At 37.5% G+C, this 17,500-nt stretch overlaps 1 protein-coding gene across 10 annotated transcripts in view; it reads left to right on the top strand.

The window, feature by feature from the left end:
• The window catches only part of wwc3 (WWC family member 3), a 119,697-nt gene that overhangs the window by 38,927 nt on the left and 63,270 nt on the right, over window positions 1-17,500 (top strand). For all 10 annotated transcript variants that reach the window (XM_061887756.1, XM_061887750.1, XM_061887751.1 and 7 more), the window contains one exon: window positions 10,488-10,567. In XM_061887756.1, coding sequence (XP_061743740.1) covers window positions 10,488-10,567 — 80 coding nt within the window. The remainder of the gene's footprint in view (window positions 1-10,487; window positions 10,568-17,500) is intronic.

Consider the following 17,500-nt stretch of genomic DNA (forward strand, 5'->3'; position numbering starts at 1 on the left):
TGAGTTTGAACATCAAATATCTTGTCTTTGTAGTGCATTCAATCGAATATGAGTTGAAAAGGATTTGCAAATCATTGTATTCTGTTTATATTTACATCTAACACAATCTCCCAACTCATATGGAAACGGGGTTTGTATTATTGTCAAACTAACGTCAGCGTCTTAAAGTCAAGTCACGGACTTTTAAAGCTTGCTTAACCAGTGCTGCTCAGTGCTAACTAATACTAAGGAGTGAAGTGAAGTGAAGTGAATTTTATTTATATAGCGCTTTTCTCAAGTGACTCAAAGCGCTTTACATAGTGACACCCAATATCTAAGTTCCATTTAAACCAGTGTGGGTGGCACTGGGAGCAGGTGGGTGAAGTGTCTTGCCCAAGGACACAACGGCAGTAACTAGGATGGCACAAGCGGGAATCGAACCTGCAACCCTCAAGTTGCTGACACGGCCACTCTACCAACCGAGCTGTGCCGGTAAAGCAGGGAACTTTTACACATGGAAAAACAAATGAGGAAACGCAACAAACACATAGGAACTCTCCTGAAGGAATCAATAAAGTGCTATCTATCTATTTATAGCATCAGCTCAAACTTGGTAGCAAACATGGCGCTCTGTAGTCACGTGAGTGCCTTTTGACCAATCATTGAGGAGATTGCCTGAAATGGGGTTGGTCAAGAGAGCGTCTTGCTATATAGTAAGGTTTTACAGTACTTTTTTCTTTTAATAGAAGCCAATGAAAGGCTGATTTGTAAACAGTAGGGGTGTGGGAAAAAATTGATTCAAATACAACCAGTAGAAGTTTATAAAAATGTATTAACTACTAACAACCCTTTTACTAGTAATTACTCCCGAGTTACAGGATGCTCTAAAATTTGAGTCAGGCAAATGTTTCCTGGTTGTGACAGAAAAATAACTAATGGTGTGGACTGCATGAGAAAGTGGGAGGGGAAACGAACAAACTAACAATTATGGCTGCACAAAAAAAAAAAACATTCATATCCGAATCACAATTCATATTCATCCTGATTCCAAATCCATTCATCATTTTCAAAAAACTAACAGTAACTGCCGATACAGCTACTGCCACCTTGTGGACCACGCCAGGAGGTTGCCTACAGCCACAGTTACTCACGGCGACATTTGGGACACGGCGAATTTAGCCATCGAATTTTGCCTGGCACCGAGTGTGAACTGCAGTGAACCCGGCGGACCAGCTCGCTAAACGGAAACGGGCTTCCGTGCCGCGTCTTCCGAGAACCCTCCCGACGTCTGACATTTCCTGAGGGCGTGGGACAGTGGAGCGCTTCATGGCACTCGTGATTGCCGGCCCGTGTCTTATTGGCTCGGTAGGACCGGTGCCATCCAGAATAAGGCTGCCTCCTTCTGGCCAATCAGATGGTTGCTCATTTGCATAATGTCTCGCTTATCTGCTCGCGCCTGATTGGTGGACACCTCTTGTTTTGGTTTTGGACTTTCCATAGTTTGCTGCTATATTTTACTTTCTGAGCTCATTTTTGTTGCGATCCGCTACACGGGTCGTTTGTTGTTTAGATTTTGTGTTCTTATTATTTCTGGACTCTAACGATCCTTTTGTTTTGAGCACTTGCTTGTTAGTATTTGTCACCATGGCGACCTAATTGCTCCTCCTGCATGGGCTCCTGAGGCACACCTGTTTGTGATTATCGTTTTGTATTTTAAGCCCGCCTACTACCTGAGTTCTGTCCGGACGTTTTGTTTGCTCCATGCAACAGTTGCGTGAGTATTTCTCTCTTTTTTATGTGCTCTGCTAAGTTTTAGCTTAGCTTCCGCGCTGAACTCTACCCTTGCTAACTATTAGCATTTCGCTATCCGTGCATTGGCACACCTTTATTTTACCCCTTTGTACAAGTGTTCTTCTGTTATATTTTATATCAAACAACCTCCTACCTTCAATCCTGCCTGCTCCTCGTCCTGTAGCATCCCGAGGTGACACTTCACGCGCATCACTATGCGTCCCTCACGTAACACATTTTATTCCTAGCACTTTTAGTGTATGTCATAACTTTAAAATACACATTTTAATTTACAAATAAGTAATACAATTATATAGTTATGTATATTTCTTTATATATATATATCATAAATATATATATATATATATATACAGTATATATATATATATGTATGTATATGTATTATATATATATATATGTATATATATGTATACAAACCCCGTTTCCATATGAGTTGAGAAATTGTGTTAGATGTAAATATAAACGGAATACAATAATTTGCAATGTTTTCAACCCATACTCAATTGATTGCACTACAAAGACAAGATATTTGATGTTCAAACTCATAAACTTTATTTTTGGGGGAAATAATAATTAACTTAGAATTTCATGGCTGCAACACGTGACAAAGTAGTTGGGAAAGGGCATGTTCACCACTGTGTTACATCACCTTTTCTTTTAACAACACTCAATAAACGTTTGGAAACTGAGGAAACTAATTGTTGATGCTTTGAAAGTGGAATTCTTTCCCATTCTTGTTTTATGTAGAGCTTCAGTCGTTCAACAGTCCGGGGTCTCCTTACACTTCATAATGCGCCACACATTTTCGATGGGAGACAGGTCTGGACTGCAGGCGGGCCAGGAAAGTACCTGCACTCTTTTTTTTTACGAAGCCAAATGTGGCTTGGCATTGTCTTGCTGAAATAAGCAGGGGCGTCCATGAAAAAGACGGCCCTTAGATCAGTAGTCCCCAACCACTGGGCCGCAGAAGAATTTGTTATTATTATTATTATTTTTATTTTTGTATTTTATTTTTTTATTTATAAATATATAAATAAATAAATAAAAAAAATAAATAAAATAAAAAGTAAATAAATAATAATAATAATAACAAATTCTTCTGCGGCCCGGTGGTTGGGGACTACTGAGTTTTATTTATTTATTTATTTATTTATGGGCTTCACGGTGGCAGAGGGGTTAGTGCGTCTGCCTCACAATACGAAGGTTCTGCAGTCCTGGGTTCAAATCCAGGCTCGGGATCTTTCTGTGTGGAGTTTGCATGTTCTCCCCGTGACTGCGTGGGTTCCCTCCGGGTACTCCGGCTTCCTCCCACTTCCAAAGACATGCACCTGGGGATAGGTTGATTGGCAACACTAAATTGGCCCTAGTGTGTGAATGTGAGTGTGAATGTTGTCTGTCTATCTGTGTTGGCCCTGCGATGAGGTGGCGACTTGTCCAGGGTGTACCCCGCCTTCCGCCCGATTGTAGCTGAGATAGGCGCCAGCGCCCCCCGCGACCCCAAAAGGGAATAAGCGGTAGAAAATGGATGGATGGATATTTATTTATTTTTTATTGAATCAACATAAAAAACACAAGATACACTTACAATCAGTGCACCGACCCAAAAAAACCTTTTCATGACAAAAACCTCCCTTTTTCATGACAAAGAAAAAAAAAGAACCCCCACAACCCCCTTGCCGGGCCGCGGGACAAATTATCAAACGTTGACCGGTTCGCAGCTACAAAAAGGTTGGGGACCACTGGCTTAGATGGCAGCATATGTTGTTCCAAAACCTGTATGGACCTTTCAGCATTAATGGTGCCTTCACAGATGTGTAAGTTACCCATGTCTTGGGCACTAATGCACCCCCATACCATCACACATGCTGGCTTTTCAACTTTGCGCCGATAACAGTCTGGATGGTTCGCTTCCCCTTTGGTCCAGATGTCACGATGTCGAATATTTCCAAAAACAATTTGAAATGTGGACTCGTCAGACCACAGAACACTTTTCCACTTTGCATCAGTCCATCTTAGATGATCTCGGGCCCAGAGAAGCCGGCGGCGTTTCTGGATGTTGTTGATAAATGGCTTTCACTTTGCATAGTAGAGCTTTAACTTGCACTTACAGATGTAGCGACGAACTGTATTTAGTGACAGTGGTTTTCTGAAGTGTTCCTGAGCCCATGCGGAGATATCCTTTAGAGATTGATGTCGATTTTTGATACAGTGCCGTCTGAGGGATCGAAGGTCACGGTCATTCAATGTTGGTTTCCAGTTGGAGTGATTTCTCCAGCTTCTCTGAACCTTTTGATGATATTATGGACCGTAGATGTTGAAATCCCTAAATTGCACTTTGAAAAACGTTGTTCTTAAACTGTTTGACTATTTGCTCACGCAGTTGTGGACAAAGGGGTGTACCTCGCCCCATCCTTTCTTGTGAAAGACTGAGGATTTTTCGGAAAGCTGTTTTCATACCCAATCATGGCACCCACCTGTTCCCAATTAGCCTGCACACCTGTGGGATGTTCTAAATAAGTGTTTGATGAGCATTCCTCAACTTTATCCGTATGTGTTGCCACCTTTCCCAACTTCTTTGTCACGTGTTGCTGGCATCAAATTCTAAAGTTAATGATTATTTGCACACACAAAAAAAATGTTTATAAGTTTAAACATCAAATATGTTGTCTTTGTAGCATATTCAACTGAATATGGGTTGAAAATTATTTGCAAATCATTGCATTCCGTTTATATTTACATCTAAACAATTTCCCAACTCATATGGAAACAGGGTTTGTAGTACTAGTTAGCCCTGGTTAGTACCAGTTAATAGTACTGTCACTAGATAGTATTATTAAACACCATTTAACACTAGTTAGTACTGGTTAGCACTCCTTTTTAGTACCAGTTAATAGTACTGTCACTAGTTAGTACTATTAAACACAATTCAACACTGGTTAGTACTCGTTAGCACTCCTTTTGTATTAGTTGGCACTGAGCAGCACTGGTTAAACAAGCTTTAAAAATCTGTGAATTGACTTTAAGACGCAGATTTTAGTGTGACAATACTAGTACTAGTTAGCCCTGATTAGTACCAGTTAACAGTACAGTCACTTGTTAGTTCTAGTTAGTACTGGTTGGCACTACTTTGTATTAGTTAACACTGAGCAGCACTGGTTAAACAATCTGTGACTTAATTTTAAGACGCTGATGTTAGTTTGACAAAACTAGTACCAGTTTGCCCTGGTTAGTACAAGTTATTTGTACAGTCATGTTTTAATATTTTTAGTACTAGTAAACACTGTTTGACACTATTTATTACTGGTTGGCACTCCTTTTGTATTAGTTGGCACTGAGCAGCACTGGTTAAACAAGCTTTAAAAATCTGTGACTTGACTTTAAGACGCAGGTTTTAGTGTGACAATACTAGTACTAGTTAGCCTTGCTTAGTACCAGTTAATAGTACAGTCACTTGTTAGTACTGGTTGGCACTACTTTGTATTAGTTATCACTGAGCAGCACTGGTTAAACAATCTGTGACTTAATTTTAAGACGCTGATGTTAGTTTGACAAAACTAGTACTAGTTTGCCCTGGTTAGTACAAGTTATTTGTACAGTCATGTTTTAATAATTTTTAGTACTAGTAAACACTGTTTGACACTATTTATTACTGGTTAGCACTCTGTAGTATTAGTTAGCACTGAGCAGCGATGAAGTGGCGACTTGTCCAGGGTGTACCCCGCCTTCCGCCCGATTGTAGCTGAGATAGGCGCCAGCGCCCCCCGCGCCCCCGAAAGGGAATAAGCGGTAGAAAATGGATGGATGGATGGATGAGCAGCGCTGGTTAAACAATTTTTAAAAATTAGTGACTTGACTTTAAGACGCTGATGTTAGTTTGACAATACTAGTTCCAGTTAGCCCTGGTTAGTACTAGTTAATATTGTTATCATGTGTTTGTACTAGTTAGTACTAGTAAACACTGCTTAGGAATAGTTAGTATTGGTTAGCACTTGGTATAAATGGTTAACACAAGTCAGCACTAGTTAGTACTGCTGTCACTGGTTAGTGCTAGTTAGCAATGATTACTACTTGTTAGTGCTGGTTAGCACTGATTGCTACTTGTTAGTACTGGTTAGCGCTGAGTAGTACTAGATAATACTAGTTAGCACTATTTGGTACTAGTCAGCAATGTTTTTTTCTCCATCCTCTTTTCTGATTGATTGGATTGTTTTTATTGAATTTAAAAGCTTTAGTTTGACAATATTAGTGCTAGTTATTACTAGTTAGTGCCGATTAGATCCGCTCAGTACCAGTTAGTGTGGGTTAACAATAGTTGTATTGGTTAGCACTAGTTAATGCTGGTTACCACTGATTAGTACTGATTAGCTTTGAGTAGCACTAGACAATACTAGTTGGCACTATTTGGTACTAGTCAGCATTGGTTGTTTTCTCCAGCCTCCAGCCTCCCTCAGTTACTTGGTGAAAAGGAGCACAGGTTTGATTCCACATTTGTTAACCTTGACCAGACTTAGTGACTTTTCTGATTGATTGGATTATTGTGATCGATATTAAAGTTAAACCAATCTGAAAAAAAAAAAATCTTTGATTTTCTTTGCGACTTGACTTTTAGATGCTGACGTTAGTTTGACAATACTAGTGCTAGTTAGCACTGGTTAGTATTATTTAGCGTGGGTTAGCACGCTATCTTTTAAAAAAAAAACCCTGGTTTTCTTTTTGGCTTGACTTTTAGACACAGACGATAGTTTGACAATACTAGTACTTGTTGACACTAGTTAGTACTGATTAACACCTGTTAGTGTGGGTTAGTGATAGTTGGTATTAGTATCAGTACATATATAGTTAGTACATATTTAGGTATATCGTATTAGTACTGGTTAGCTCTGAGTAGTACTAGATAATACTAGTTAGCACAATTTGGTACTAGTCAGCACTGGTTTTCTCCATCCTCCATCCTCCCTCAGTCACTTGGTAAAAAGGAGCACGGGTTAGATTTCACATTTGTTAACCTTGACCAGACTTAGTGACTTTTCTGATTGAATGGATTATTTTGATCGAATTAAACAAATATTTTTAAAAAATCACTTATTTTCTTTGTGCTGACGTTAGTTTGACAATACTAGTGCTAGTTAGCACTGGTTAGTATTAGTTAGCGTGGGTTAGTCATTAGTACTGATTAGCGCTGGTTGTTCATCCTCCGGCCTCTCTCTGTCACTTGTGGAATAAAACCTGCCAATACTAGTACTAGTTAGTACAGATTTTCATGTGTTAGTACTGGTTAGTGTGGGTCAACAATGGTTGGTATTGGTTAGCACTAGTTAATACTGGTTAGCATTGATTAGTAATGGTTAGATGTGAGTAGTACTAGATATTAGTTAGTACTATTTGGCACTAGTTAGCGCTGGTTGTTTTCGTCATCCTCCAGCCTCTCTCTCAGTCACTTGTGGAATCAAACCTGTTACCATTTGTTAACCTTGACCAGACTTTGTGAATTTTCTGATTGATTACTTTTTTTTGATCAAATAAGATTTTGTTCCAAAACAAAGTAAAACAATCTTTTTTTAAAAAAAAACCCTGGTTTTCTTTTTGGCTTGACTTTTAGACGCGGACGATAGTTTGACAATACTAGTACTTGTTAACACTAGTTAGTGTGGGTTAGTGATAGTTGGTATTAGTATCAGTACATATATAGGTATATCGTATTAGTACTGGTTAGCTCTGAGTAGTACTAGATAATACTAGTTAGCACAATTTGGTACTAGTCAGCACTGGTTGTTTCCTCCATCCTCCGTCAGTCACTTGGTAAAAAGGAGCACGGGTTAGATTTCACATTTGTTAACCTTGACCAGACTTAGTGACTTTTCTGATTGAATGGATTATTTTGATCGAATTAAACAAATATTTTTTTTAAAAATCACTTATTTTCTTTGTGACTTGTCTTTTAGATGCTGACGTTAGTTTGACAATACTAGTGCTAGTTAGCACTGGTTAGTATTAGTTAGCGTGGGTTAGTCATTAGTACTGATTAGCGCTGGTTGTTCATTCTCCGGTCTCTCTCTGTCACTTGTGGAATCAAACCTGCCAATACTAGTACTAGTTAGTACAGATTTTCATTTGTTAGTACTGGTTAGTGTGGGTCAACAATGGTTGGTATTGGTTAGCACTAGTTAATACTGGTTAGCATTGATTAGTAATGGTTAGATGTGAGTAGTACTAGATATTAGTTAGTACTATTTGGCACTAGTTAGCGCTGGTTGTTTTCGTCATCCTCCAGCCTCTCTCTCAGTCACTTGTGGAATCCAACCTGTTACCATTTGTTAACCTTGACCAGACTTTGTGAATTTTCTGATTGATTACATTTTTTTGAGCAAATACAATTTTGTTCCAAAACAAAGTAAAACAATCTTTTTTTTAAAAAAACCCTGGTTTTCTTTTTGGCTTGACTTTTAGACGCGGACGATAGTTTGACAATACTAGTACTTGTCAACACTAGTTAGTGTGGGTTAGTGATAGTTGGTATTAGTATCAGTACATATATAGTTAGTACATATATAGGTATATCATATTAGTACTGGTTAGCTCTGAGTAGTACTAGAAAATACTAGTTAGCACAATTTGGTACTAGTCAGCACTGGTTGTTTCCTCCATCCTCCGTCAGTCATTGGTAAAAAGGAGCACGGGTTAGATTTCACATTTGTTAACCTTGACCAGACTTAGTGACTTTTCTGATTGAATGGATTATTTTGATCGAATTAAACAAATATTTAAAAAAAAAATCTCTTATTTTCTTTGTGACTTGACTTTTAGATGCTGACGTTAGTTTGACAATACTAGTGCTAGTTAGCACTGGTTAGTATTAGTTAGCGTGGGTTAGTCATTAGTACTGATTAGCGCTGGTTGTTCATTCTCCGGCCTCTCTCTGTCACTTGTGGAATCAAACCTGCCAATACTAGTACTAGTTAGTACAGATTTTCATTTGTTAGTACTGGTTAGTGTGGGTTAACAATGGTTGGTATTGGTTCGCACTAGTCAATACTGGTTAGCATTGATTAGTAATGGTTAGATGTGAGTAGCACTAGATAATAGTACTATTTGGCACTAGTTAGCGCTGGTTGTTTTCGTCATCCTCCAGCCTCTCTCTCAGTCACTTATGGAATCAAACCTGTTACCATTTGTTAACCTTGACCAGACTTTGTGAATTTTCTGATTGATTACATTTTTTTGATCAAATAAAATGTTGTTCCAAAACAAAGTAAAACAATCTTTTTAAAAAAAAACCTGGTTTTCTTTTTGGCTTGACTTTTAGACGCGGACGATAGTTTGACAATACTAGTACTTGTTGACACTAGTTAGTACTGATTAACACCTGTTAGTGTGGGTTAGTGATAGTTGGTATTAGTATCAGTACATATATAGGTATATCATATTAGTACTGGTTAATTCTGAGTAGTACTAGATAATACTAGTTAGCACAATTTGGTTCTAGTCAGCACTGGTTGTTTTCTCCATCCTCCGTCAGTCACTTGGTAAAAAGGAGCACGGGTTAGATTTCACATTTGTTAACCTTGACCAGACTTAGTGACTTTTCTGATTGAATGGATTATTTTGATCGAATTAAACAAATATTAAAAAAAAAAATCACTTATTTTCTTTGTGACTTGACTTTTAGATGCTGACATTAGTTTGACAATACTAGTGCTAGTTAGCACTTGTTAGTATTACTTAGCGTGGGTTAGTCATTAGTACTGATTAGCGCTGGTTGTTCATCCTCCAGCCTCTCTCTGTCACTTGTGGAATCAAACCTGTCAATACTAGTACTAGTTAGTACAGATTTTCATTTGTTAGTACTGGTTAGTGTGGGTCAACAATGGTTGGTATTGGTTAGCACTAGTTAATACTGGTTAGCATTGATTAGTAATGGTTAGCTGTGAGTAGCACTAGATAATAGTACTATTTGGCACTAGTTAGCGCTGGTTGTTTTCGTCATCCTCCAGCCTCTCTCTCAGTCACTTGTGGAATCAAACCTGTTACCATTTCTTCACCTTGACCAGACTTTGTGGCTTCTCTGATTGATTAAACTGTTTTGATCAAAACAAAGTAAAGCAATCTTAAAAGACAAAACCCTGATATTCTTTGTGGCTTGACTTTTAGATGCAGATTTTAGTTCAACAATACGAGTACTAGTTGGCTGCGATGAGGTGGCGACTTGTCCAGGGTGTACACCGCCTTCCGCCCGATTGTAGCTGAGATAGGCGCCAGCGACCCCAAAAGGGAATAAGCGGTAGAAAATTGATGGATGGAGTACTAGTTGGCAGTAGTTAGTAATGGTTAGTCATAGTGATACCGGTTAGTACTCATCAGCCGCGGTTGTTTTCTCCAGCCTCCCTCTGTCACTTGTGGAATCGAACCCGTGTTCCTTTTTTTCTTTTTCTTTTTTTACCATTTGTTAACCTTGACCGGGTATTGTGACTTTTCTGATTGATCGGATTATTTTGAGCAAAAGACAAATTTTTGTCAGCTCGTCCGCGCATCTCCGAGTAAACACCGCATTCCTGCGTGCACGTTGCGCTGACTCGGCAGTTTGAGGAGAGAGGGGACCATTGTGTGCCTGGCACGCACATACACACACGCTGACACACACACACGCTGACGCACACACACACACGCTGACACAGTCATGTCCTTGTCTCCACCTGCAGCTCTCCAGACTGAAGCAGGAGTTGGCGCAGGTGAGACAGGAGCTGCAATACAAGGAAATGGGCGTGGAGACCCTGCAGGAGTGAGTGGACCACCCTTCCCCTTCCTCGCTTATCTTACCTTATCTTACCCTCAACACTCTTCTTCTTCATACTTCCCTTCCACCTGTCTGTGTAGAAATATGAGAGCTGTAAAATCATCCATCGTCTCGAATACATCTCATTGGAACAAAGACATTTCAAGTAGAAATAAATAATTGAAGAGAAAATGAATAAGTACTACCAGAAAGTAGAGACTAAAACCAACTACAACCAAGGCTAGCAATGTTTATACTGGAGAAAATAAGTAGAGCATGCTTAGCAACCTAATGTACGCCCAAAACTAAAGAGGAGACTATGGAAGTCGCTTCTTAGCGGTCCCAATTGTTAGGAATTGGTCAAGGATGTGACGCCAGGATGCAGAGGTTGAATTACGAAAAAGGGGAAGTTTAATAAGTCCAAAAAGTGTAACAAAAGGCGATGGGGCAGAAGTGCATACCATGAATAAACAAACAAAAACAGGGGAAAGGCCAGGGCGCACTGAGCACAACAAAAGGTCCAACACAAAATCCTCTTTACCTCAGGGAGGCTAGGAAGCAAACACAAAGTGGTGAGGAATTTCAGGAATAAGGAGAGACAACATACCAGGGTTGACGAAGTAAAGCAGGCACACGCACATGCAGGAGAAAATAACCGGCAGGACCCGGCTGTCGGTGACGAGCTTAAATACACCTAGGTAGGGATTTGTTGCAGGTGTGCCTCGCCGTGGACTAATTAACTAAAGAAAACAGACGCCATAAAAAATTAGAAGGCAGGGAAATGACAAAACACCACACCACTGACAGACACGGCACAGGAGCCAAGCGTGCCGGTTTAACAAGGTTTTAATGATATTCGTCAACAAAAGTTCTCTCTCTCCTAATAGAATGTGACTTTTTAGTCCCATCCATATGTTCTCTCCCCTTCTGCTCCCGGCCGCTTACTGTTAAAGACAGCAGGTGATCAGATGAACACGTACCACCTGTGAAATCTAATCACCTGCCGGCTGTGTCTCGCCGTCAGCACATGCCCCGCCCCCGTCTGATGGGGCTCTGTCTTCAGCACCATGGACAGAGGCGGTAACCTTTGCTCCTGCAGGCGCGCTGATCACACTATAGGCTACTGTTTCAGATGGCCATATAACTTGGTACATGTAGTCCACAATATACAAAGGAGATGCAAAAAAAAATTGCAAATAGGAAAATGTAAAAGTAAACAAAGAAAAAAAATGATGAGTAAGTAGGTGAAAAATAGACCAATAAAATAATTTAAAGGTGCCATATGTAATAATGTGGCCAGAAATGGTACTGCAATCACGGTCAAAATTATGATATGGTTATGTTTACACAAATGATGTAAGTCAAATGATTAAAGGTGAATGAACAAGTGAATATGGTTATGTTATGTTATGGTTTTGTTTGTAGTTATGTTTATAGTTGTGGTTATGTTACGTTATGTTATAGTTATGCCATGGTTTTGTTATGGTTATAGTTATGTTATGTTTAAACAAATGATATGAGGTGAATGAACAAGTGAATAGAAAATAGATAAATGTGTGCGTTGTCAAATAATTATGAAATAAACAACATAAGTAAATAGATTAATGCTAATTGAATAGATAAGTCTGTTAAAAATACAGTACAATGAATTTTAAATATGTAGAACACAAGTGAAGTTAAAGATGAATAAAGAGGTAACTAGAAAAACATGAAGAAAAGACATGAAAGATAAATAAACAGAAGAGTAAAAAAATATGTAAACATTGTATAATGTAGAAATGTATGTTTGGATGTGAATTCATTATTTAAATTTAATGACTTTCGGGTTTATTAGAAAGTTTTAGTTGATTGCTTTCCAAATCCTTTATTCTAGAAAGAGAGCACGTATCAGTGAACACTAACAGTTCATTACCTTTAACAATAGCAACATAAAGTAAAACTAGATATGTATTGCAACAATAACTTAAAGGAGGACTAGATATGTATTGTAGGGCCGAGGTACATCGCTCCCAGCCACAATTGTACTGTTGTCGTGGCAACGGCAGACCAAAGACAAAAGAAAGAAAGACGTTTTCCAGCCAGCAAAGGGGAGTTGTCCCATGGAAAGGTGGAGTTTTATGTCAGGAAGAGGATGCAGCAGCGGACTCCGCCTGGACAGGAAGTCACTCTGCAGACACACAGAGAGAGGGACGGAGAGAGAGAGAGAGAGAGGGAGAAAGGGAGAGAACATGTGAGCGAGAGGGCTAAAAGAGAGGGAGAGACTGTGTATGATAGAGAGGGATGAGAAAGAGTGGTATAGAGAGAGAGAGAGAGAGAGTGAAAGAATAAGAGAGATTTTGAAAAGAATAAGAGAGAGAGAGAGAGAGAGAGAGAGAGAGAGAGAGAGAGAGAGGTGGGTGGGCGCGAGCGAGCAGTTAGAAAAAAAAGTGGCTGAAATTGTAGTCAGTAAATTCCTCAGCACTTCCTGAGAGAAACTTATCTTGGAGATAAAATACACACTTTCCTAAAATAACTGACAACTCTACATGGACCACACACACACACACACACACACACACACACTGTTTCTCTCTCTTGCGTGCGCACTCACACACACACACACACACACACACTCAAAAACACCTTCTCTCTTGCACACACACGTACAAACACACACACATTCTCTCTTTCTCTTGCACACACACACACACGTTCTCTCTTGCACACACACACACACATTCTCTCTTGCACACACACACGCTACGTCTGTTGCACACACACACACACATTACACATTCTCTCTTGCACACACACACGCTACGTCTTTTGCACACACACACACAAGTTATTGTTTTGTTATGTTATGTTATGGTTCTGGATATGTTATGATTATTTTATGGTTATGGATATGTTATGGTTATGTTATGATTATGTTATGGTTGCTCTTTATGGTTATGTTTTGATTATGTTATGTTTATGGTTATGTTATGTTATGTTATGTTATGTTATGTTATGTTATGTTATGTTATGTTTATGGTTATGTTATGGTTCTGGATATGTTAAGAGTATGTTATGGTTATGGATATGTTAGGGTTATGTTAAAATTATGTTATGGTTGTTCTTTATGGTTATGTTTTGATTATGTTATGTTTATGGTTATGTTACGTTATGATTATGTTATGGTTCTGGATATGTTAAGAGTATGTTATGGTTATGGATACACAAGTTATTGTTTTGTTATGTTATGTTATGGTTCTGGATATGTATTGATTATTTTATGGTTATGTTATGATTATGTTATGGTTGCTCTTTATGGTTATGTTTTGATTATGTTATGTTTATGGTTATGTTTATGGTTATGTTATTTTATGTTATGGTTCTGGATATGTTAAGAGTATGTTATGGTTATGGTTACGGATATGTTAGAGTTATGTTAAGATTATGTTATGGTTGTTCTTTATGGTTATGTTTTGATTATGTTATGTTTATGGTTATGTTTATGGTTATGTTATGTTATGATTATGTTATGGTTCTGGATATGTTAAGAGTATGTTATGGTTATGGTTATGGATATGTTATGATTATGTTATGGTTACTTTTTATGATTATGTTATGATTGTGTTATGTTATGATTATGTTATGTTTATAATATTGTTATGGTTATGTTATGTTATCTTATGATTATGTTATGTTTATGATTATGTAATGATTATGTTATGTTATGTTTATAATTGTTACGTTGTGTTATGTTATGTTTATGATTATGTTATGTTTATGTTATGTTTATAGTTATGATTATGTTATGTAATGTTATGATTATGTTATGGTTATGGTGTTGGTTTATTTGGAATATCCATCCATCCATCCATCCATCCATTTTCTACCGCTTATTCCCTTTCGGGGTCGCGGGGGGCGCTGGCGCCTATCTCAGCTACAATCGGGCGGAAGGCAGGGTACACCCTGGACAAGTCGCCACCTCATCGCAGGGCCAACACAGATAGACAGACAACATTCACACTCACATTCACACACTAGGGCCAATTTAGTGTTGCCAATCAACCTATCCCCAGGTGCATGTCTTTGGAAGTGGGAGGAAGCCGGAGTACCCGGAGGGAACCCACGCATTCACGGGGAGAACATGCAAACTCCACACAGAAAGATCCCGAGCCTGGATTTGAACCCAGGACTGCAGGAACTTCGTATTGTGAGGCAGACGCACTAACCCCTCTGCCACCGTGAAGCCCGGAATATCCATCCATCCATCCATTTTTTACCGCTTATTCCCTTTGGGGTCAGCTACAATCGGACGGAAGGCAGGGTACACCCTGGACAAGTCGCCACCTCATCGCAGGGCCAACACAGATAGACAGACAACATTCACACACTAGGGACCATTTAGTGTTGCCAATCAACCTATCCCCAGGTGCATGTCTTTGGAAGTGGGAGGGGCTTATCCCCAGGTGCATGTCTTTGATATTTGGAACATGCATCACATATTTTTTCTTGCTCATGACATGTCCGAAAAAGAGTAGCAAATAAGCAGCGCCTATTTAATCCCACCCCTTTTCCTATCGTAGTCCTTTCTAACAATTTAAGTATTAGTTTGTACTCAAGCTCAGGGAATAAATACTTCAATGACAAAATAGTGTAACACAATCTTGTGATCCTGAGACCAATAAAAACACTTTCAGTGCGTGATAGTAAACATACAACTACTAATACGAATGATGAATATAAAACATTATTAAAAAATACAGATGATAAATAAATAATGAAAAAATATATAATCATGAAATATTCATGATAATAGTAAAATAATAATCATAATAAGAATATAATGATCAAACATAAATAAAAAAGTATTTGCCTTGCATTTTTAAACTGCTTTGAATTGCTGTTGAGCAACCTTGAAAAAAACGTATAAATTAAAAGTATTGTTAAAAGTATTATTTTTTTATTATAATAATAGTAAATCTAATAATTTGTTCTTCATTCCCAGGTTTTCCTTCTTTCGATAAATTCAAAATCATAAATGAATTAATCATTTTAAAAAGGATTTCGGTTACTTAGATGAGTAAAAACACTTTTCCCCTTTTAGTGTGTAATAAGTGAAGTGAATTATATTTATATAGTGCTTTTCTCTAGTGACTCAAAGCGCTTTACATAGTGAAACCCAATATCTAAGTTACATTTAAACCAGTGTGGGTGGCACTGGGAGCAGGGGGGTAAAGTGTCTTGCCCAAGGACACAACGGCAGTGACTAGAATGGCGGAAGCGGGAATCGAACCTGCAACCCTCAAGTTGCTAGCACGGCCGCTCTACCAACTGAGCTATGCCGCCCCAATAACAATCTTAAGAATAATAATATTACAATTATTACATTATTAATAACAATTATTAATAACAACTATCAGTGTGTAATACTAGTCAAAATAATAAAAATATTTGTATTATAACATATTTTTTTAAATATACAAATATTGTTTTCATATTAAAATATTTTTTTCTATTAAAATTATGATACAACTATTATATGAATAATTATACATCCAAAATATTAATGTAAGAATAAAACATTCTGCTAATAAAAGTAATGATTAAATAATGCTTATAATAAAACAATATAAATAATGATAATATAATAATACAATTAGGGAGGTGTACTTCTCTGCTTAGGCTGCTGCCCCCGCAACCCCACTTCAGATAAGCAGAAGATAAATGGATAATAAATCAAAAATATTGATGGTGATAATAAAACATTATGATAATACAAGTAACAATTACAATGATAATAATAAATAATAAGGATAATTATAATAATACAAATAATAACAATAATCATAATGATGAAACAATGTTTTTAACATGTTTAACTTAAACCTACATTGTTAAAAATGATTATTGTATTAATAATTAATCATAATTTAATGGTGATAATATTAATAGTTATTCAAAGTCCACTTCTTTTGATGCACCAACTTGAAGACTTGGTAAGGGTGTGTAGGGCTGGGTTCTTGTTTCCTGCTAACATTGCATTTTAAAATCATGCTTGGCTAGCAATATTAGAGTAGCTATGTAAGTTATATGCTAACATTAACATCATGCTTGGTTAGCAACTAGCATACCTATGTGAGCTACATGCTAACATGACATTTTAACATTGTGCAGGGATAGCAAAACTAGCATTCTAATGGTGATAATAAAACATTATGATAATAAAAGTAACAATTACAATAATAATAATAATAAAATAATAATGATAATTATAATAATACAAATAATAACAATAATCATAATGATGAAAACTTGTTTACATTTTTAACTCAAAATATATTGTTAAAAATACTATTATATTAACAATTAATAATAATAATAATTAATAATAATAATAATAAATTCATGATAAACAATAATAATAGTTTTTCATATTCAGCTTCTTTTGATGAACCAACTTGAAGACTTGGTGAGGTGGTGTTGGGCTGGGTTATTGTTTCCTGCTAACATTACATTTTAACATCATGCTAGGCTAGCAATATTAACATTATATTTTAACATCGTGCTTAGTTAGCAACACTCGCATAGCTATTTGAGCTACATGCTAACATGACATTTTTACATCGTGCGAGGCTAGCAATATTAGCATTGATTTGTAAGCTACATGCTAACATAATATTTTAATATCATGCTTGATTAGCAACTCTAGCATACCTATGTGAGCTACATGCTAACATTATATTTTAACATCATGCTTGGTTAGCAACACTAGCACACCTATGTGAGCTACATGCTAACATGACATTTTAACACCATGCTTGGTTAGCAACACTAGCATACCTATGTGAGCTACAGGCTAACATGACATTTTAACATCATGCTAGGCTACCAATATTAACATTATATTTTAACATCGTTCTTAGTTAGCAACACTCGCATAGCTATTTGAGCTACATGCTAACATGA

This window comes from Nerophis ophidion, linkage group LG26 (assembly GCF_033978795.1).
Source record: "Nerophis ophidion isolate RoL-2023_Sa linkage group LG26, RoL_Noph_v1.0, whole genome shotgun sequence".
Classification (NCBI taxonomy): domain Eukaryota; kingdom Metazoa; phylum Chordata; class Actinopteri; order Syngnathiformes; family Syngnathidae; genus Nerophis; species Nerophis ophidion.